This window comes from Tiliqua scincoides, chromosome 3 (assembly GCF_035046505.1).
Source record: "Tiliqua scincoides isolate rTilSci1 chromosome 3, rTilSci1.hap2, whole genome shotgun sequence".
In the NCBI taxonomy this organism is placed as follows: Eukaryota; Metazoa; Chordata; class Lepidosauria; order Squamata; family Scincidae; genus Tiliqua; species Tiliqua scincoides.
The window spans coordinates 208,135,039-208,158,150 of NC_089823.1; the positions used below are offsets into that span (position 1 = coordinate 208,135,039).

General features: G+C 42.4%; 1 protein-coding gene across 1 annotated transcript in view; it reads right to left on the reverse strand.

Moving 5' to 3' along the window:
• The window catches only part of COL4A4 (collagen type IV alpha 4 chain), a 72,947-nt gene that overhangs the window by 12,139 nt on the left and 37,696 nt on the right, over positions 1 to 23,112 (reverse strand). The window contains exons 23-37 of the mRNA XM_066621516.1: positions 22,317 to 22,423; positions 20,244 to 20,427; positions 19,088 to 19,156; positions 17,685 to 17,792; positions 16,676 to 16,894; positions 13,715 to 13,876; positions 12,075 to 12,245; positions 10,529 to 10,672; positions 8,398 to 8,505; positions 7,004 to 7,185; positions 5,989 to 6,052; positions 4,867 to 4,941; positions 3,632 to 3,739; positions 2,898 to 3,005; positions 314 to 385 (exon numbers count right to left, since the gene is read on the reverse strand). Of these exons, the coding sequence (XP_066477613.1) occupies positions 314 to 385; positions 2,898 to 3,005; positions 3,632 to 3,739; positions 4,867 to 4,941; positions 5,989 to 6,052; positions 7,004 to 7,185; positions 8,398 to 8,505; positions 10,529 to 10,672; positions 12,075 to 12,245; positions 13,715 to 13,876; positions 16,676 to 16,894; positions 17,685 to 17,792; positions 19,088 to 19,156; positions 20,244 to 20,427; positions 22,317 to 22,423 (1,881 nt within the window). The remainder of the gene's footprint in view (positions 1 to 313; positions 386 to 2,897; positions 3,006 to 3,631; positions 3,740 to 4,866; positions 4,942 to 5,988; positions 6,053 to 7,003; positions 7,186 to 8,397; positions 8,506 to 10,528; positions 10,673 to 12,074; positions 12,246 to 13,714; positions 13,877 to 16,675; positions 16,895 to 17,684; positions 17,793 to 19,087; positions 19,157 to 20,243; positions 20,428 to 22,316; positions 22,424 to 23,112) is intronic.

Consider the following 23,112-nt stretch of genomic DNA (forward strand, 5'->3'; position numbering starts at 1 on the left):
CTTCTTGTTAAAATTAAGGCCAACCATTGGCAACAATTCTTAAGATTGTGATTTTCAGCAACCCTTCTGTAATAACTTCCCCTATATCTCTGGCAAAGAACCATATCAATGATAGATCACCAGCTTCATATGAGGAAGATTCCACGATCAGTCTCTGGCTAGGAAAAATCCCTGCCTGATGAACTAGAGAGTCACAGCCAATCACAATAGATGATACCGAGTTAGCCATCACACAATGCCAATCATTAAATACCAAATGAGACCTCACAGTTTTAAAATATACATGTTTGACATAGCACTTTTCATTCTTTACCTGGAGGTCCTGGCAAACCTTTTTGACCCTGTAGTCCATTTAGGCCATTTAAACCCGGCAATCCCAGAAGGCCTTTGAAACATAGCAGAAAAATCCAACCATGAAGGGAAATGAAAAAAGGAAATGGTCATTTGTACAAAATATTAGTCAAATAAGTTTTATCAGTTTGCAGGTCAGCACTTTAAGAAAATGTAACATATTTTCAAAAATACTGAAAAAGTTCTAAAGCCATAGACTTCCTTGCCTTTTGTGCATTAACAGATTTCCTGGCAATCAAGACTCTAACTATATTCCTGCCTTTTTGTCTGTTTTGGTGACACTTTTTGTGATGTATGAAAGATCTCTCGTTTAAAAGAGGATTTATAGACTAACAGTGTACACCTATTCATGATTACCCAAAAATAATCCTATTGTATTCAATGGGGCTTACTCCCAGAAAAGTGTGTATAGGGTTGCAGTCTTACTCTTTGCCATCTAGTATCAACCACAGAACTACACAGATGAAATTATTATTCTTGACACAACAGTTCTAACCATAATATTTCTTAAAATTGAAGTCTGTTGACTTGTTTTTTTCTTTATATTGTATGGCACTATTTTGGCAAAATGTTAGATTAAAGATATTGGTATGTGCAGGAGTTGACTCCAATATAAGTAAACATTAAGGATCTGCAGTCATACTTTGGAATCCAATTTACTATTTGAATCACTCTTGATCCTTAGCTTATCCAGCCATGAGTGATAGTTTTGTTTACTTTGCTTTCTAGGTAATTTCTAGTGCTTTTGTCAACAATCCATAACAACATGACTTGTAAGGCTATATTTGGAACAGTCATAGTTCTGTACTGCCAGATATAAGCCAAACCGGCTGAACTTCAAGTGAACTGTTACTGCTGACTTACAGCATAATTCTACAACTAAGCATTCTTAAATGTATATGATTTTTTTTTAATTTCAAGAGCGGTTCACACAGGTATAGTTTCAAGACAGGACAATTAGCTTTTTAACAGAAGCATAAACTTCCCTATATCTGAACACCGATTAAATAAGAGCTCTGTTAATGGAAAAAAAACAACAGCAGAAACCAGGTTTTTAAGAGCCCAATTCTATCCTCCCCCCCCCCCCATGCAGCTGTGCCAAAACACTGTATCCAGCGGGGGGGGGGGGCAGGAGGCTTTGGAGGGGAAAGGGGAATTATTTCCCCTTACCGCTTTGTAAGCTGCCCACTCCACAATGGGTCTCCTCAGATGCACGGCAGCTCTGTAGCTGGTGCAAGTGCAAAGAGAAGAAAGAAATGGAGAGGTTACTAAAAGAAGGAATGGGATCCAGCATGTACCATCACCACCAGATTCACCTCCTCCTGCAGTCTCCCTGCCCCCTCCCTGCCCACCCTGCTTCCTTACCTGGTTCGACAGGTGTGGTGGGAACCAACTGTGTGCTCTGCCCGCAGCCAATTTACAACAGCAGAAACCTCTTCCACTGTTGTAAATCCCTCCCCCCAGCAGACCAATCCTGAACTCTTTAATTATCGTAGATACAATTTCTTTGGTATCACTGTTTATATGCATTACAATAAATCCCTATTTTAAAAAGTCTTTGTTTCAAAATGAAGTTCACAATACACTTATTTTGGACTAGTCCCATACATATTGTACCTTGTGGTTTTCACCCTCCAGCCTGAATGGTATACAGAGTGAGTTATGCTGGTGTAGCTACAATAGTATTTGTTCTTGGCAGGTCATATATGCTGTTAGTTGGAAACCCACCACAAAAAGCTGCTGCCAGTATTAGATGCCTCCTCCTGCAATCCTCCTAAGATTGTGCAATCATATTTTGGTGATTGAAATGCCTTCACAACATGCCACACGGGTGTGTATTCTCTCTCTAATACTGCCTCTATTAGTTAATCTAAATATTCAGTAGCACTTGCTGCAACTGCAACACTTCAGATATGCAAGTTTGACTGCTCCTTATTAAAATACCCCTGCATGTGCAGCTCTTGCGCATCACAGAAAAAAATTCACATTTTGATCAGCTCCATTCCCAGCTCTGCTGCACACAGCAACTCATCTAACTAAGATGGTTGTTGCTGATCCATGCCCCATTGCTAGCACCAAGTCCTTCATCAGCTCCTGACATTACTGCAAAAAGACACTTTAACTATACAATTATCGTTGCACACTACCCTAAAAATTAATTTGCCTGCGTAGTGGTTCATAATTTTGGATCAAAAATAAAACCTCTATCCAGCGTCTGTTCTGACCTTCCTTCTTAGGAATTTAAAATTTTAATTCCACATTTGGTCCCACCGAAACTAAGATGTACCCCTAACTTCAGTGATGGTGTAAAGAGGCCAGAATCATATTTTCAGAGTACTAATTTATGCCTTACATTGCCATTTACAGTTATAAATGGCAATGGCTGCAATCCTATCAACACTTTCCTGGGAGTAAGCCCTATTGAACACAATAGACCTTACTTTTGAGTAGACATGGATAGGATTGTGCCTAATGTTACTTATGAGTTCACACCATTACATTTGCCATCACACGTCATAAAACGATTCACTATGCACAATATTTACCTTTTCTTCCTGGTGGACCAAGTAGTCCTGGAGAACCGGGAGGCCCCAAAAGACCAGGATTACCTTTTTCACCTGGAGCTCCTGCTAATCCTGCAGCTCCCTCAACACCTGTAGGTAGAAGAATTGTTTCTCAAAATTAAGCAGTATTTACTACTTTCTAATATCCTGTTACACCAGACCCTGGAGATCTGCAGTGTTTTTATAAATTGTCCTATTTACAGGTTGAGCAAATGTGTGCAGGCAAGTACTTTAGGATATCATTGCTTGACAGTGTGGCCGCAGACCCAAAGACCCAAAGATCTGAAGACCCAAAACATCTTCAAAAAATGTAGGCAAACATAGTGACAAACACTTCTCAGTAAGAGTCAGTAGTCCTTAATAAAATTTATGCTGAGATGATGGCAAAGAATAACAGAAGATTAGCAGTGCATTCGGATCAGGCTGGCTTTTGGTCTGCCATGGCAAGTATCACACTTCAAGTGCTAACAGTCTGCACATTCAAGGCCAATTCAGGTTGGACCATTGAGCATGCCATCATTCCAAATAGGCCTACTGTGATATGGTCTATTCTGAAGTCTGCCTTCTGTGAAGAAGTTCTACACAGCAGCCTTCATCTCTCTCCAGGTTTCATTCTTCCATTATTAATATGCCTACTTCCATTTCTTTATGATTATTGCTCTTAGCTGGTTAGAATAAAATTAAAAATAATTCTCTTCTCTTTATTTCCACCTTACCTGGGAAGCCAGGTGTTCCTGGATATCCAGGCAACCCTTTAGGACCCCGTCTTCCTGCTTCCCCTTGACCACCTGCTGTACCTTGGTCCCCTGGTAATCCATCAATTCCTTAAAAAAAATTAAAAAAAAATTACTTCTTAGCGTAAAAATTTCACAACAGAGGAAAGAGAATGCTTATTTCATTGTTTAATTCATTTCACTGCTTTATGTTTCATTATTCATTATTTAGTACAGTATTTGACTGGTTGTTTTGAGCTGCCTCCTTCTGTAAGTGGTGGAGTGCTTCAGGCCACCTTTACAGGCCTCATTTCTCCTGGATGAAAGGACACTAGAGACCTACAGTGTTTTATAATACTTTCTTATTTACTGAGTGAGTGAGCAGGCATTTTAGGACATCATTGCCTGCCAACTGAAGCTGCAGCCCAAAGCAAATATGCTATGAAGTTTTCAAGCATGTGCTTTTCACATCCACACATTATATTTTTGGTACACACATAAAACATTATAAGGTGTACACCTACAACTGCAATGTGCAAAGTGACCATGAAGAAGCAGGTGGCAAGTATTCTGTTTTCCCTTCTTTCTTCCCCTCAGACAAAGTTGGGAGTTATCCAAAGCAGACTACAGGACAGTCCACACATATTTGCTCCAGTTGCTAGCACTGCCTCTTGGGTCACTTTACATCCCAGATGTGTTTTTCACTTGCCCATTGATATTTGCCATGCTGAACACTGTAAAGCATGATGGGGAGGTGCATCTCTGCACACCTGCTGTTGAACCACACCAAAAGTTGAAGCTCATTGTAGCCGAGGGCTTGTGTCCACCAGGCACTCCAGTGCATTTATAGACATATATTGCCTCTTCACACTTTCTACTTTTCACCAGGAGTAACAAGCAGTATCCCATGAAAAATATCTCTACCACAGGAATGTCAAACTCATTTCATACAGAGGGCCAAAGTTAGCATTCATAGTACCTGCTGAGGGCTGGAAAGTGTGAATGATATCACTTTCATTAAACAGAAAGTGACATCATTAAACAGATGATGACCAGAAATAAACACTTTATTCTCACACAGAAGCTCATTAGCTACAAATGACAGAAGAAAAAATGTGCAAATCTTGTTCATCTCTTCAAGATGTGAGAGAGCCCAATTCTAAAAAGTGCCAGGGCAAAAGTGGGCAAGTTATTTAACCGACATATATTTACTAGCAAATAAGCAAAAGTATGATCACCTGGCAATCCTGGATCTCCTACAAGTCCTTTCCTACCAGGCTGCCCATGGTGAATGGCTGGATCACCTCTGCTACCTGCAAAAGATGGTAAAGCAACACCGCCACCACCGCCACCACCAAGCAAATAAAACATCTTTTTTAATCTGCATTCTTATACAGAGGAAAGCAGGCAAAGACGTGGCTTGTTTCCCTTCACACAACACAAACAGGCTTAGAAATTTGGACTCCTTTTTCTGGTAGTTGTATTTAAATTTTGCTGTAGCACACTCCACCCCACAGTTCTTCCTGCTCTACAAAGTGGTAGGAACAAAGAGCAAACAGGAGGAACTTATCTACCTGTAAATGTCACACTGAAGAGTCTTTTCAGCAGCACAATCACATGTATGATTATGTGAAAGTAAATTTCCCGCCCTAACTCCATATGTTAAATGGAATTTCCTTCCTAGTAAGTGTACTTAAGACTGCATCCCTAAACACTTCTGTTTTTCTTAAAAACAAAACCAAATCCCATCCCACCAAGTGCTCAGATCATCCAATTTCTGAGCAAAAACAAAACTCCTGGTGAGATAGTTACCTAAAGAACCTCTCTTCCTAGAGTGCTATTTTTTTACATGCAGTTAGGCTTTTTTTAAAAAAAGGGGGGGAATGCATGAGTAAATGCAGCTTTCCAACTGTAATCTGAACTTATTCGGTCCAGAAGGAAGTCCACCATCATTTTGCTGAACAAGCACTTCAACTAAATCAACTAATATGGTTTGATTGGATGTGATTTTACTTTTATGCTCCTGCAGGCATATGAAGATACCATGCAACTGTTTTGTTCATTACACCACATTTATTTATCTTTCATTTAATCCCAACAGTAGCATTTCATAACACTATTTACATTACGCTCATCCAAACCATGATATAACACCATATAAAAATTGGTTTGGTGCCACTTCATTAGTCCAGCATGACTGATCAAATCTTTCACTATGGTATGCAGTAGAATGATAACCTTTTATTCATAAGAAATTATGAATTTATTTGTATATTAATTTTTCCAAACACAGGTACACAGGAATCCAAACAATAAGTATTTTTATGCATTATTTGGGTGTATTGCCATAAGAGTCTTACCTTTTGATCCTTTTGTACCATCAAGTCCTGGACTTCCTGGAATACCTGGCAATCCCCGTGAACCCTGATTTTATTTAAAGAAAATGTGTCAGTTATAGTTTGCAAAAGAGGTGCAAGTTGTAATTGGACATGACTCTCCAAACTTGGTGCATGTACTAAAACTGAGGGGCACATTTCATTGGGCAGGAGGTCTGGTCTAGAGGGTAGAGCCTCCGACTGCCTGAAGATAACATCCACAAGGTCGCCAGTTCGAGGCCACCGGCACCGTGCGACCTTGAAGCAGCTGACAAGCTGAAGCCGAGCGATTCCATCTGCTCTGAGCGTGGGAGAAGGAGGCCAGAATGTGAAACCAGATCAGAGTGAAACACCTGGACTGTTGTGGTTCTTGAAAGATAGAACCTTCTTTCAATTGTAAAAATCCCTACGGGGATTTAATCAGCCTGCCTATGTAAACCACCTTGAATAAAGTCTTGAATAAAGACCAAGAAAGGTGGTATATAAATACCTGTTTATTATTATTATTATTATTATTATTATTATTATTATTATTATTATTATAAGCCATTTCTGCCCAATGTTGCATATATGCAACTAGGACCAAATGTGTACACTTGGCAAAAATGGGTCATTCTAATTGTTTCCACATGTGAAATGTGGATCCTTGATAAAATGGGAAGCTGAAGTGTCTTGAAAGAGAAGGTGGTGTCCAAATGGCATGTAGCTTTTCATTGTATGAAAGTCCTTTACAGTGGCCAAAAAATATTAGTGTAGCATGACCTGTCCTGTGCAAACAGGAATAGGAATATATTTCCTCGGTTTCCTTGCTGGAATTTCCAGCAATTCCTCAGTTCCTAGAATGCACATGCAGGGGGATGGAAAGAATTACTACACCACAAAACTATAGTAACTCCCATCTTCTTCACTGACTCCACCCTTGTTCCAGCCCCCCCTCCTCCAATCTCCACAAAACCCCTTTTTCTGGTATTAAAAAAAGAAAGTAATATTCTCAACATACCTGATCACCCTGCTGGCCTTGAAAACCAATAATTCCTTCCAACCCTGGACGCCCAGGGATGCCTCGTAGGCCTTGAATGCCAGGCTGCCCACTCTCTCCAGGTTCACCCTTTTGAGTTCCTGGAAGTGCACTTATGCCTGGCAGCCCTGGAATTCCTCTGAAACCAGGGCTGCCTTTATCACCTGAAATTTATTTCAAGAATTTTCTATAAATTATTGTGTTTTGTAGGTCCAGATGTTCCAACAAACGAATTGCAAAGACAACAAGAACTCAGCTCTGTTGTGATGAAAGTTAATGTCAATTAATACTCATAACAAGTCAAATGTGCATTTATTTTAACGATTCTCATTTATAGTCAGATAATTTGATATGTAACATAAACGCTGTACCCTTACGTTCATTTACTTCAGGAAATGTTTTGAAAGGACATGGATTTATTATTACAGATAAATTAACAGTGAGTAGGAGTTACTTGACCAGTTCATTACTAGTTAGTGGTGGTGTAACCAATATGGGTACTTCAGAGGGATCTGAAGGCCTTAGGAGTGGACCTCAACAAGTGGGAAACCCTGGCCTCTGAGCGGCCCGCTTGGAGGCAGGCTGTGCAGCATAGCGTTTCCCAGTTTAAAGAGACACTTGGCCAACAGTCTGAGGCAAAGAGGCAAAGAAGGAAGGCCCATAGCCAGGGAGACAGACCAGGGACAGACTGCACTTGCTCCCAGTGTGGAAGGGATTGTCACTCCCGAATTGGCCTTTCCAGCCACACTAGACACTGTTCCAGAACCACCATTCAGAGTGTGATACCATAGTCTTTCGAGACTGAAGGTTGCCAACAACAACCACCCAATATGCCTTTCGAAAGTCTTGAAATGGAGTAATTTCAAAATCTCAACTTAACAATACCACGGTTGTGCGGTCCTTCCCAAAACCTGGCAATACCTGGGAGATGGTACTCAGAGCCTGAACCTATTGTTACAAGTTTTGCTGCTCTGTGACATTAGGCCATGCTAGACATTACTTTAAGCATGTACTAGGCACGTGTGTGCTTGTTACTTCTTGCTTAAATGGCATGTGCAGGACAGAAGTGATCCGAATTGAGACCACAGGAGGGAGGGGCTTTGCCCTTCCCAAGTTTGCAGTCTCAAGTAGGTCTCATTGCAACTGCTGTTTCAGCAGGGAAAAAGTCTTCCAAAGGGAGCTCATTCAGTGGTCAAATTGCAGCTGCAGCTGGGGAGGGGATCAAAGGGTAATTGCCCCTTCCCCTGCCACAGTCCCAATTTTGATCAGCTCCTTCACCCCTGTGTATGCTATTTAGCAAAAGAAAAGTGAGCAGATAGTTGCATAAGTGAAAAATAATGTCCAGTTCCGCTATTAGAAATAAGTTGTTTACTCACCCTGTATTCCTGGTAAACCTTCCTCTCCAGAAAGGCCTGGTTCCCCATTTTGTCCTTTCTCTGTCAATAGAAAAATGCAGCCATCCTCTCCTTGAGGTCCCCTTTCACCTTAGAAACAAACATAGTGAATGTATGCAAATATTGTTGCCGTCACTTCAATCCACAAAGGCTGTAGGCCTTGATCTAAGTCTTTAGTGCTCAGGGCAGGAACCACAATTTTTAATAAAATTGAGTTTTGGGAGAGTTAGGACAGACAAAAGAAAACATTTCTTTACTCAGCGTGTGGTTGGTCTGTGGAACTCCTTGCCACAGGATGTGGTGATGGCATCTGGCCTGGACGCCTTTAAAAGGGGATTGGACAAGTTTCTGGAGGAAAAATTCATTACGGGTTACAAGCCATGATGCGTACGTGTGACCTCCTGATTTTAGAAATGGGCTATGTCAGAATGCCAGATGCAAGGGAGGGCACCAGGATGCAGGTCTCTTGTTATCAGGTGTGCTCCCTAGAGCATTTGGTGGGCCGCTGTGAGATACAGGAAGCTGGACTAGATGGGCCTATGGCCTGATCTAGCAAGCCTGTTCTTATGGTCTTAAGTACTGGAATGAGTACTTCTCCTTGTTTCTATCTAGTAAGCAATCAGAATGAAACCTGATAGGCTGCTTGAAATATAGGAGAGTCTTCTCCATTCACCTGGCTGATAACTGACCACAGTCCTCTTGTTTTCAGGTTTATTTTTTTTAGGAAGCAAAGAAAAGAGAAAGGAAAAACTGAAAAGGAAGGAAACTGCATTGCTTATATATCTCTCTAGGTCGTGCATAGACTAGTGGCACAGTTAATGATCGTGTAGCCTAGTGCCGAGCTCAAAATGATGCCCTGGAAGTGATGTCACAACCAGAAGTGACATCACGCCCGGGTTTTTAAAAAAAGGGAAAATTGGGGGGAAAACCTGCCTCCTCCCCCCAGCAGGCCGCCACCCACTTGCTCTGCCTCTTCCCCCCCAGCCAGTGGCATAGCTAAGGCATCTATCTACTACCTGGGGTCAAAGAAGATTTTGTAGCCCCCCCCCTCCCAATGACAAAATCAAATTTAATTAATAAATAAAAAGTGTGCCCCTTATTGGTTAGAGACACTGTGCTGGGATGAAGAGGGATAGTTATCCCCCCCCCCCCAGCTAAATATAAAAAGAGCACCACTTGAAAAAGTGCTTCTTTGCTCAATTAGCAGGGGTAACTGTATTATGATACATGGAAATGAGAGTTGACTCATATTAACACCTTATTGGTTCCATGTTGTATCATAATAACATCTCACATCTCACTGAGGCACACTAGGAAGGATCAGTCACATACAGCACAGACTATGCGAGTAGAATAAACTGGAATAGCCAGAAAAGCAGCTGGCATTCCTCTTTTTCCTTTGGTGTATTAAAAGCAGTGACTGGGCTAGTTCTGCCCAGTTAAAAAATTACAGGGAATTCCCATGACTAAACAGTTATGACAGCTATGTGGGATGTCTGCTACAGTATGTGTAGCAGATGACAATTACCAGAAGAGATTAAACTATATGGGAACAGGGATTTCAGGATCCAGCACACCACCATGAAGAGGAAGTACCCTACAGAAATCACTTTATATTGAAAATAAATTATTAGGGAAATACAGGTTGAGTATCCCTTAGCTGAAATGCTTGGGACCAGAAGTGTTTCAGATTTTGGATCTTTTTTCAGATTTTGGAATATCTGCATATACATAATGAGATATCTTGGGAATGGGACCCAAGTTTAAACACAAAATTCATTTATGTTAGGGGTATGCTTGTGTGGGGGAATCTGGATGTGCATGGAAAAGATATATTGCAGATAAAGAGGGCTCTTTTTTCCCTTGGGGAACACTGAATAAACTGTCTGTTGTGTGTTGCGTTTTGACTGTGACCCATCACATGAGATCAGGTGTGAAATTTTCCACTTGTGGCACCACGTCAGCACTCAAAAAGTTTCAGATTTTGGAGCGTTTTGGATTGAAGATGCTCAATTTGTAGTTAATAATCTCCAGGTAAAAGAACATCAAAGTGCACTACATGTCAAAGAAAGAAAGTGGGTAGACATTAATACATACAGAGATGACTACATACCTTTGGAGCCCTGATATCCATAATCTCCAGGAGGACCACGCTGACCAGTTTGCCCTTGTTCACCTTTTTCACCTGTAGCCCCCGTATCTCCTTCATTTCCTGAGAGTCCTGGGAAACCTTGCATACCTTGGGACCCTTTGCTCCCTTTATAGAAATATATATGTTACAAGGCAATTAAATAGTACAGTATTGACCTACTGGGAGTGATAATGTCACAAGAGAGAATTTAGAAATAATTTAAACTAGAAATTACATGCCCCATGTTTCTTATCAGTTTCTAAAGGAAAAAAAAAATCTGTAAGACCAGGGAAAGTGTTTGAAAGGAGCTGCTAAACAGAAGAGACTTCAAAGTTTTAGAAGAAAGAAATCCTAACAGCGGTTTATCATCAGAAGCCATGAGCCAGAAGAATCAGGTCACAGAAGGCCAGAAAGGAAATGGGAAATCTTGGGCACTAAGTTAGCTATGGGAGCCTAAACATTTGGGAGCACCAGTATTCAACAAATAGTCTTATAGTGTTGCAGAAGAATGAATATATTCTGTATTTGGAATACTTTGGGAGTCAGAAACGGAAACAAATGAATTACAAGGTAATCCTGGGCAGGGCGGGGAGGTCAACCATCAGCAGACAAAACTTATTTGTCTTTCCTCAACTAAAGCTGGCCCAGACAAATGTATTGCTGTCCATTTTTCATAGTCATCTCTCGAATCAAATGAGCAAGCAATGGAACTATTTCACAGATCTGATAAATTAGGCTCTTGCCCCAATATATTTGTTGGTCTTCAAGATGTTACTGGACTCTGACGTTTTTGCTACTATAGACTTCAATTTTATAATTATAATTTGTATAGCATAATAAACAATGCAATAACGATGACACATGACAGACTGAAATAGATTCCAGGGCTTTAGCAAATATTCGCCAGTGCTCTCTCTTCTTGCTCAATGCTTCCAGTTACCCTCCACTGCCCCACATTGAAATGGCTCCTTTCAGCTGTAAGGGGCCTTTCTCAAGATGGAACATAAAAGAGTTGCAGTTGTAGGGACAGAAGATAAAGAACTGTTTCCATGTCAATCATCCCCTTTTCCACCTTCCACCAGTGTACCCCTGAGCTGAAAGACTTGTGCAAGGGGAGAAAGGAAGAGTATTTTAATACTTTTCTGTTTCCAGAGTGTAATACTTGTCTCTCTGCCCACACTGGGGATACTCTTTTTATCTATGGACTGTGAGCCTGACTCCAAGGTCCAACTCCTGGTTCTTGGAAGGCCCAGAAAGTTAGAGCACATCATTAGAACTGCTATGCATATAAATGAACAGAAGCATTGTATCTGAGATTCAGGGTGCAAGCCTAACCAACTTTCCAGCACTGAGGTAATGGCAATGCAGCTCCAAGGTAAGGGAACAAACATTCCCTTACCTTGAGGAGGCCTCCATGACTGCCACCCAACTGCCGGATGCAGCACACGTCGCATTGGCACAGCTGTGTCAGTGCTGGAAAATTGGTAAGGATTTGGGCCATAGACGGTTTTGACCAGAGTGCTTGTACCTTTGGGTCCTTGGGTGCCTGGCAATCCATTTTCCCCAGAAAGGCCTGGATTTCCTCTTCTGCCTGGAAGGCCAGGTGGCCCTTGTATTCCAGGAATTCCTGGCATGCCTTTCATTCCAGCTGGGCCTGGTGCACCCATATCTCCCTGAGGACCTTTGAAACCCTGTAAACCTGAAAAAAAAAAAAATTTTTAATCACTGCATCACATAAAAAATGCCCAAATCTTTCAGAATTCCATGTCAACTAATTAATTTCTCTTAACTCCCTTCACTTACTCCCCTGTTTTCGCATCACAATTCCTTTCCTGTTTATTGATGTCATTGTCATAGACCCCAGCTCCAGGACTTTGTCTTTTTCTGCTTGCTTATTAGTGTTGCTGAGAATAAAGAAACAACACATGCACAGCCTCTAGTACGTATTTTGCAAAGGAAAATTGGTATGCCAGGATAAAGGGAGGATAGTTTATGACTGATGATACATAAGTTGGTCAAACCCACCAGTATGAAGTGTTTCTTAGCAGGGCCTCTGAGAGGAATTTTATCAGGGGGTACAAAGGTTTTTTTGGGCCCCTTTGCAAAGGGGAAGGGGTGAAACAGAGTGGGGAAGGGCGGTGACAGGAGAGCAGAATGGGGGCAGGGAGGGGCAAAACAGGGTGGTGGGAGAGTGAAGACATCTGGAAAAGTCTTTGGAGCCCAGGTCTGCACACCCATGTAGCATCAGCAACTAGATACAGTAATGCAGAAAACCAAACACTCTCCTAAGCCTCTCTCAAATCTTTTAAATATAGAAAATCATGCAGAACATTACCATCATCATATTTAGGCTCACACTAGAATGGAAAGTGTCCTGTGCATACCAAAACTTGCTTCTGCAGCAGCTGCAGTCCCACAGCTGTGTCCCTGATCACCTCTATACGCCTTCATGCTAAGCGGATCCACAAGCCAAAGAGCTACTGTAGCAGGTCAGTTTGTCCCAGATTTGACGCTGTGTTAAGGAATGTCATGTATGCATTCCTCAGAGCAGCATATATGGCTTCTCAGTAGCTGCAGCCACACACTCATGGTAGTGTCCCCAGCATCCTGTGTGGGCAACAAGTCTGAGTAGATAGGAAAAGGTAAGATCCTAGAAAATTTCTGGGCCCCCTCCTTTGGCTCCTGGGCCCGGGTACAAATTACCCCCTTTGCCCCCCTTTCCTAGGCTCTGTTTCTTAGGCACTACTGCTAAAATGCTCGAGCATACCTTACTAAACTCAGGTTGCAATCCTATCCACACCTTCCTGGGAGTAAATTCCATTGTCTATAGTGGGACTGACTTCTGAATAGACATGCATAGGATTGGGCTCTCAGGCTGCAATCCTATGCACACTTTCCTGGGAGTAAATTCCATTGAACACAATAGGATTTACTTCTGCGTAGACATGCATAGGATTGCACTGTCTTGTCTCAAAACATCTAGCTTAGAGGAAAAATGCAAGGATATTCTTCCATTAATATTATTCTTGATCTTCTCAAGAACCTTCTTGAGAATCTCTGCACAAGGGCTATTTTATACATGTACTTTTATGCTCATATTGAAATGCAAAATTTACAAAAAATGCAAGATTCTCTTTCCAGGACTAGTTGTAAATGTGATCTGCTCACCTGGAGGACCGGGTGGCCCATAAGAACCTGGAGGTCCTGCTGGCCCTGGTAAGCCTTTGTCACAAGCCAGGCCAGGCGAACCAGGATATCCTTGGGCTCCTATATCACCTTTTCTACCTCTAAGACCTTTACCTCCTGGAAATCCTGGTATGCCAGGCTGTCCTGCAAAGAGATTACATTTATTCATCTATCATTACATTTATATCCACCCTGTTTTCTACCACAAAGCTTAAGACAGCATATATGGGGTTCTCCAGTAGCCTCCCATCCAAGCACCAACAAAAGCCCAAGACCTGCTTATCATCTTCTAGGTTACGGCATCATATGCCTTCAGAGCATTCCTTGAGAAATCTACACAGAAGGTACAGGTCCAGCCTATTTATACACAGATTTTTTATACACGGATTTGACTGCAAATGAGAAAGAATGTGCTGATCACTGGAGAAGAGGAAAAATGCATCCCTTTAAAATCAGTTTTAAAAACTGAACAGTCCTTTAACAACAGCCTCCTTAATGAGAGAGAGGGGGGGGCAGCAGGCTAACAATCCATCAATCCTTCTCTCTCCTTCGGACCCCTCCATCATTTTGCACTGGTGAAGGGAAGGACTGAGTGAAGTGCTGATGGATTGTCTTCTTAACGACTCTTATCTTAGAGTCAAAAGGTCAGCAAGGCTGTTTTTCAATCACTGGAGCAAAGAAATCAATTTTAAATTGATTTGCTATAGTGCGTTTTTCTAATCCATGTGAGTGCTTGGAATGAAACCCACGCGAATAATTAGTCTCAACCTGTATAATGAAAAAAGTTCCCATTATAAAAATTGCATAAAGATGGGATAATCTCATTTTCAATTTTGGGTTTGACACATTTTTTTTTACTTAAATCTTGTAATTAGTTTACCAAGGGCCCAATCCTATCCAATTTTCCAGCACCGGTGCAGACTCAAAGCAGTCACAGGGCAAGGGAACAAATGTTCCCATACCTTGAGGAGGCCTCTGTGACTGCCTGCCCAGCACAGGATGCAGTGCATGCCCCCTTGGCACAGCTGCACTGGCACTGGAAAATTGGATAGGATTTGGCCCTAAGGTTACAATGCTGGAAGAAAGTTCAATTGAACACAGTGAGACTTACTTCTGAATAAACATATATAAGCGTATTGACATTTCTGTCCAGAATGGTTGCTTTCTTATTTAAAATAAATTCTGCATATACAGGTCCATAAGGGAGTCTTGTAGTAATAGCAGCAGCAGCATACTTTAAGGTGGGATTTTCCCACCCAATACAACTCTTTCTGCCTTCAGCATGCTGACTGAGGAGCAAGCCACTGCTGAAAAACAATCAATCAGTCTGTCTTTTTGAATACCTTGTGTACTGAGATAATCTGTATCCTGATTTTAAATATGTTCACACCTTGGAGGTGGAAGAAAATCAAAATTGCATGCCTTAGACTGGAACTCATACTCAGGAAAATGGCATCTCTGCTGGAAGCTGCTGTCCAATGCAATAGTTTCATGACAAGGGGAAAATCTTGGGGAAACCCTGGAGAAAATCTTGTCCCTTATTCACAACATGGATTCACAGAATGTTCTCCTCTCTTTTCTGGATTCAAAAGGACATTTTTGTTCACCTGTGCCTTTGAGTGATAATATAAATATCTGCATTATTAGCAGACTTCACAACTTGGTTTGGCCTTACAGTTTGTCATGCATCCAAAACCCCAGAAATCCTCACAAAGTAATGATAACTCTAACAGCACAACATCTCTACATCCATGGGTTTGTGGCTTGAGGAGAATGGATTTACATACCACAAAGTGAGCATGAAATTTTTGAACATGAAATATTAGTACTTCCAGTTCAGTGAACCTCATCCTTGTTAAAATCCTAACTACGCTGTTTGACACTGATCTATGCGTCCTTCAGTGGATTATAATGAAAACCAAATAGACTGGTGAAGATGGGACAACATCACTAACCCACTGTTGCCGATACAACTTACCAAGAGCCAATTTATCAGTGCCTGACTGGCAGTCATCTATGCCACATGGGAAGATATGGCAAGGCATGCAAATTCAGTGCTTGACCCAAGTGATGGGTTTTCCTTTGCCTTCCCGGTACTAGGCTATTTCTCTGAGATGCAGGCCCTGAATAGAACCTGATGCCTAGGGCTTTACTGGTGGATAAAATCCTGGAAAGTAAAATTCCCTCCAAGTTAAACAACTGTATTGAGGTTTCAACCTCATAGGGAATGAGTATGTGGTTCCTTGAAGCAACTGGAAAGACAGTATGTGAAAAAATACACAAAATTCTTTTGGGGGCTTCTGTATGTCCAAGCTCTTATCTATGCACACTCCCCCCACCTTCACCAATACACACACCTTTTTATTTTCTTCTTTTCCCAGTCTCTTTTTCAGTTGTGATTTTCTAAACCAGGGGTGCCCAAACCCCGGCGTGGGGGCCTCTTGCGGCCCTCGGGGGCTCCCAATCAGGCCCGCGGGGAGCCCCCAGTCTCCAATCAGCCTCTGGCCCTCCAGAGACTTGCTGGAGCCCATGCTGGCCCAACGCAACTGCTTTCAGCATGAGGACGACTGTTCGACCTTCCACATAAGCTGTGGGTTAAGGGCCCCCTCCGCTACTTGCTGTTTCACATCTGTGATGCAGCAGTGGCAACAAAGGAAAGGCTGGCCTTGCTTTGTGCAAGGTCTTTTATAGGCCTTGAACTATTGCAAGACCTTCATTCATTCATATAGGTTCCATCTCTAATATATTCATTTAGGTAAATTTATTCAAATTTGAAATGTAAATTAATTTTTTTTTTCCCCGGCCCCCGACACAGTGTCAGAGAGATGATGTGGCCCTCCTGCCAAAATGTTTGGACACCCCTGTTCTAAACCAAACCAGGCCTTTTATCTTTCAGCCTCTCATGTTACAAATATTATGAACAAGTATAGATGTACTTCATACCTTGAGGCCCATAAAAACCTGGATCACCTTGTATGCCAGGCAAACCTGGTAATCCTGGAAGACCTCTATTGCCTGGCATTCCTGGAGGACCATAACTGATGTCACCTGGAGCACCTTTGGAACTTTCAAGCCCAGGAGGGCCTGGCAACCCCGGAGCACCATCCAGCCTGGAACCTCTTTCACCTTTTTCACCTGGGTCACCAGCCTCACCCCGGAAACCTAGAGAACAATAAAATCGAGGTAATACAAGGTCATTTTCTTAACTTGCTTTGTTTTATTTTCCGATGTCATCATTACTGTGAACACTAACAGCAGTTTGGACATTGACATTGTCAGCATTTGGCATAATAAATATTTGTCTCATTTTTTAGTATCTTGAAAAAGCTTTTTGGGATACAGCCAGACTATGACTTTCACCCTTGACTGACAACTTTGTCTTAAACAACACTCTTCCAAGTCCCAACTAACAGTCTCTCTCAAGTATGCTACTTGATCTGTTTTAATCAGTTGTACTTGGAGCTGAGTTTAGGGCTTTACATCTAGGCTCAGTGTTAACCACAGTGACTGGCAGCAGATCTCCAGACATTTCAGACTGGGATCTTTCCCAGCCCTACATGGAGATGCTGGGCATCAAACTTGGAATCTTCTGCATATGCCATACCACTCAGAGACATCCAATCCCCATACAATCTATAACTGAACCACAGTTCCACCTCCCCTCCCCCCCCCCGCCAAATTTCTTTATGAAGTCTATCCTATCCACACTTTCCTGGGAGTAAGCTCCATTGACTATTATGGGACTTACTTCTGCGTAGACAAGCATAGAATTGGGCTCTAAACCTCTTTAAATCCCCTCCAAGGTCAAGTTAAGTTGCACTTAATGTGCATAGATCAAACAACATGTAAAGCAAGAGAAGCAGAGCTGGTTAAAGATAACATAGCATGGTCCTTGTACTGCAATCTGTGCACTCCCCTAATAAATAAATCATCTGTACATTTTCTGACTTACCTTCTGGACCAGGACTGCCCGATATTCCTGGTCTGCCCTGTTGACCTTTATGGCCATCAAAACCATTAGGACCAGGTTGACCAGGTGGCCCTCTTAATCCTTTTGAACCTGAATATACAACGAGAATACAGACTGTGTGTGATTAGGCTACAATCCTACACACAGTTACCAGAGACTTACAGCACAATCCTATGCATGTATACTCAGAAATAAGCCCCCACTGAGTTCAGTGGGACTTACTCCTAGGTAGGTATAGGATTGCAGCCTAAGCCTCACTGAACTCAGAAGGACTTACTCCTGAGTAAACATGTTCAGATTGCCCTGCAAGCTGAATCTTTTTTTAACATTTTGAGAGCAAATTAAATCTTGGTTGAATCTATTTTGAAAATGTAGGAGTGGCATGACTTTCTAAAAACCTTTTGGGGCTAGATCAACCCATCCTCATGACCGAGATTTTCCTGCTGCAGTTGCTTCATCACAGACATAGCCAGACATCGTTGTCTAGCTATGGCTGGTATGGGAGCAGATTTAGTATTTCTTCCAACCTGTAAATCTCTAACATGCAGCTTATAATAATAGCTTATTTCACCCTTTGAGGCATTGTTTTATGGTCAGCATTTTATTTCTGTCTGACGCAAGGCGTGAATATCTAGGGCAAGTTTGCATTGACCTAGGAAGGTGGGTGAGGCCTGGGATGGGACCAGGATTTGGAGGGCACCCCTGCTGCTAAATCTGTCCCATTCCTGGGCCCAATTTGCCCTCTTCCATACCTCCATCACTAATCTGTTCTGCCCTCCCCCCAGCTTTTTCCAACCACCTTATCTGAGGCAACGAATGTCTGTGGTTTGTGCCATGTGGACCTGGCCATTCACAGCAGCCAGCAGCAGCCAGGCCGCTCTCAATAGCTGAGACACATTTGCAATAGCTCGAAAGCATGCTATGCCAGCAGAATACACTTTCCGTTGGCTTAGCACACCCTTAGGATTTGAGCCTTAGGCCCAAATCCTAACCCACTTTCCAGCACTGGCATAGCTGTGCCAGTGGGATGTGTACTGCATCCTGCATTTTGGGGGGGGGGCACTCACAGAGAATGTTTGTTTCCTTACCTTGGAGCTGCATTGCCCTTATGTCAGTGCTGGAAAGTGGGTTAGGATTGCGCCCTTAGTGATAGAACTCCCCACTGTATAGCTTAAGAAGTGAATGTGAGTATAGTGACTCACAGCTCAAACCCAGTGTTGTTTTTTTTTGAGCCCTTTATAGTAACATTTGGTGCACCTTAACTTTTTCCTCAGTGATCTTTCACCACTGAATTGCATAATGCTATTAGCTTCAACTCCCTGATCGCAATTGCTTCCTCCCTTATATGTGCATATTTTAAAAAGCATTGCCAAGTAGCATCATACCTGGTATACCTTGCACACCAGGTGGCCCTGGATTTCCAGGATATCCTGGTTCGTATGGAGGAGTGCTACCTAGAACAGATCAAAAGCAATTGCTGTTGTAACTTGAACCACCACCACACACAACCCAGTCCAACAGAAGTTCTGTTGAATGACTGAAAAATGATTGTAAAACATCTATTTTCATTGGACACTTTATTGACATTACGAGTATTCATTGCAGTGCCCTAATGAGCATAAAATATTACACATTATTATTATTATTTATTATTATTATTATTTGTTGGCATCCTTCAGTCTCGGAAGACTATGGTGTCATGCTCTGAATGGTGGTTCTGGAACAGAGTGTCCTCTCCAGTGCGCGAAGCCTGGGTAAAGTAGGTATGGAGGATAGGCTGTTACCCATGCAGCAAATCCCCCCTCTCCACGTCGCTGAAATGGTCCAATGGAAAGGCAGAGGCCAGTACGGTTAGTTCCAGTGGCGTTGCAGGAGTTGCCAGAACGTGACTGTGTTCAGCCATGAACTGCCTCAGGGACTCCAGCTCCGGATTTTGCCTCGAGGTTGACTCCTGAAGCCTTTTCCATAACTGGATGTAGCCACAAGGCAGTGGAGGTTTGAGATCAGAGTTTTCCTTCTCTCAGATGAGCTGCCTTCCCAGGCTGAAGAATCCCATCTACCCGGTGGCTGTTTAGTCGCCTCTTACGACAAGTACAGCCAAACTGAGGGCCTATTCTTATCCCCAGCCCCCAGGTTATTATTATTAACAGTATTTATATACCGCTTTTCAACTAAAAGTTCACTAAGCGATTTACAGAGAAAAATCAAATAACTAAATGACTCCCTGTCCCAAAAGGGCTCACAATCTGAAAAGATGCAAATGAATACCAGCAGACAGCCACTAGAACAGACAAAAAAAGGAGCACCCACTTGAAAAAGTGCCTCTTACCCAATTAGCAGGGGTAAAACATTTCAATCACACAATCAGATCCTGTCCATATTCACTCAGAAGTGGGACTTATTGCCAGTGAGTAAGCACAGGCTTGCAGCCTCAATCTTTTCCCCCCAACGATTTCAATAAAAATATTTTTTTCTGATCACAGCTAAAATAAGAAACTTCAAATTCTTTGCAATGTTAGTATTCAGAGATAACTGCATTACCTTTCTGACCCCTTGAACCAGGTGGTCCTCTTGCACCAGGGCTTCCTGGATCCCCAGGTAGGCCTTGAACACCTGGTGGACCTAGAATTCCAAAACCTGGTGGTCCCATGGGCCCTCTTGAGCCAGGAGGTCCAGGGGGACCAATAACTCCCTTATCACCTGGTATAGCTATTCCAGCATCACCCTGTCAACAATTATACAAACATGCAGTATATGTAATCATATATTAGGAGACGTTTATACATAGATGATACTTTCTCAAAAGCAACTGTATAGTCTACATTCAATGCAGTCAATCACAAAAATATATAATTAACAAAATCAAGCATAATTATAAACTGTTGAGGATATTACTCGCTCGTATCACATCGAGCACCCAATAGAAGTCTTGCTAAAATATTCTGAACCAGCTGTAGTTTGTGAATCTTTTTCAAAAGCCAGCCCCATGCAGAGCACACTGCAGTACTGAGCCTAAATGTAATCAAGGCATAAGTGTCAGGTCTGCATTCTTCAATAAAGAATGTAACTGGCATAGAGCTATGCTGGATCCTAGCCCCCGTTCCTGAGCAGTGCAAAGCGGCTCCGCTCTCCTCGGACTTGTGTCACCTCCAGAGGTGGCGTAATTCTGAGGAGACCCATTGGGGCTGCAGTGGCTTACCCGCGGGTAAGAGGAAGAGTTTCCCCTTACCTTTGGCTTAGCCACTTTGGGCCCCTATCTTGTGCTGGATATAGCCCAGGCCTCCTGGTCTGCCTGTTCCAGCACAGGGTAGGATTGCACTGCACGTCACTATTGGAACAGTGCAGGAGATGCACCTAGACTTACAATCAGGGGCAAGACTTTCTGCAGTATAACCTCTGCATTAATGCCGAGAAGGCTATCTTATGTGCTGCCACCACTGCACCTCTGCTAGTGATGGGACATGCAAGAAAGCACTTTCAATTGATCTCAGTGGGTGGGCAGTTTCATATTGTGGGAAATAGTCCTGGGAGTACTTAGGTCTCAGGTTCAAGAAAGGAGGCAGCTGGCGCACCAGCCTAAGATGAGAAAATCACCCTAGGGCCACCTCTGACACCTGGGCAGCCAGTTGCAAGACTGTGTCCGGAAACACCCCCAGACTGTGAATTGGATCCTTCCAGGGGAGGGCAAATGTATCTAGAATAGGCAAACTCCATAACTTGGATCACACGTCTCCTAAATAACAGTACCTCAGTCTTGTTTGGATTCATTTCAGCTTGTTCACTCTTATCCAGCCAATAACAATTTCAGGCAGCACTTTCAAACTTCAATGGTTCCCAAACAGTGGGTTGAGACCCACTGGTGGGTTTTGTCCTGATTTTTGGTGGGTTGCCAAAGGTTGATGGAAAGATCAGACAACTAATTACCTCGAGCCCTGAGGCTTGAGATAGTGTAACTGCTAATTACCCTGCAAAGGGCTCAGATACTGCAGTTTGCAAGCATGCGTAAGGATAGGGAGATAAATATTTCAGTCTTTTTTCTGATTTTTACTTGTAAATAAATATTTCTTTCTAGATCTTTTTTGAAATTTTAAAATTCTGGTAAAGCTAGGTGGGTCCCGATAAAGTGCCATTTAAAAAAGTGGGTCCCAGGGCTAAAAGGTATGGGAACCACTGCCCCAGAACCAGATGGAATGGAGTTAATGAGTCAGCTGTCATCCACAGATTGATTTTATCCTACTCCAATTGCCCTGGTAACTTTTTCTCCCAGTAGTTTCATGAAGATATTAAAGAACATGGGGACAAAAATGAACCCTGCAGGCCATCGAAAGCTATGGCATCACACAAGAGTCACCAAGTACTACCTTTGGAACCTACCCACCAAGAGTAGCTAGAACTACAACAACAAAGTGGGCCATGCTTCATCCCAATGACAGCAATCATGAAAAAACCTGCTCAAATACATTGAATTAAGTCCTAAAGAGAGGTATCTACCAGCAAACATGTTTTATGTGGGCGAAAAGAAATATATAATGCTAGATATTCAGTTTTTCACTTCTAGAAGAAATGAGATATTGATTAAATGAAGACCGAAACAGCCAAGATAATAAAATGTACCTGAAACCCCTTTTCACCTGGCAGTCCTGGATCTCCATCTTTGCCTGCAATGCCATTCTTTCCTGGAAGTCCAGGTTCCCCTTGGGGACCTTGTTGTCCTTTTGCCCCTTTTAAAAAATTAAAAAATCTGTATTTGAAAATTATATTTATGCACTGTGATGTTCACATCCATGTATCTTAACATCTTGGGTGATACCAGAAATCTGACTTGACTGATAAAGAATGCTGTATTTATCTATATACTATATTATATATAAGAACATAAGAAGAGCCCCGCTTGATCAGGCCAAAGGCCCATCTAGTTCAGCTTCCTGTATCTCACAGTGACCCACCAAATGCCCCAGGGAGCACACAAGACAGCAAGAGACCTGCATCCCGGTGCCCTCCCCTGCATCTGGCAATCAGAGGCAGCCTGCCTCTCAAACCAAGAGCTTGCACATACCTACTATGACTTGCAACCTGTAATGAACCTTTACTCCAGAAATTTGTCCAGTACCCTCTTAAAGGCATCCATGCAAGATGCCATCACTACATCCTGTGGCAAGGAGTTCCTCAAACTAACTACACACTGGATAAAGAAATATTTTCTTCTGTCTGTCCTAACTCTCCCAACACTCAACTTTCGTGGATGTCCCCTAGTTCTGGTGCTATGCGAGAGGGAAAAGAGTGTCTCTCTATCCACTCTGTCCATCCCCGCATGATATCTTGCAATTAAATATGACATTTTCATACTTAAGGCTACAGAACATAAACATTTTTACAGCAATGAAAGGCAAACATAATATCTGAGCAAAGG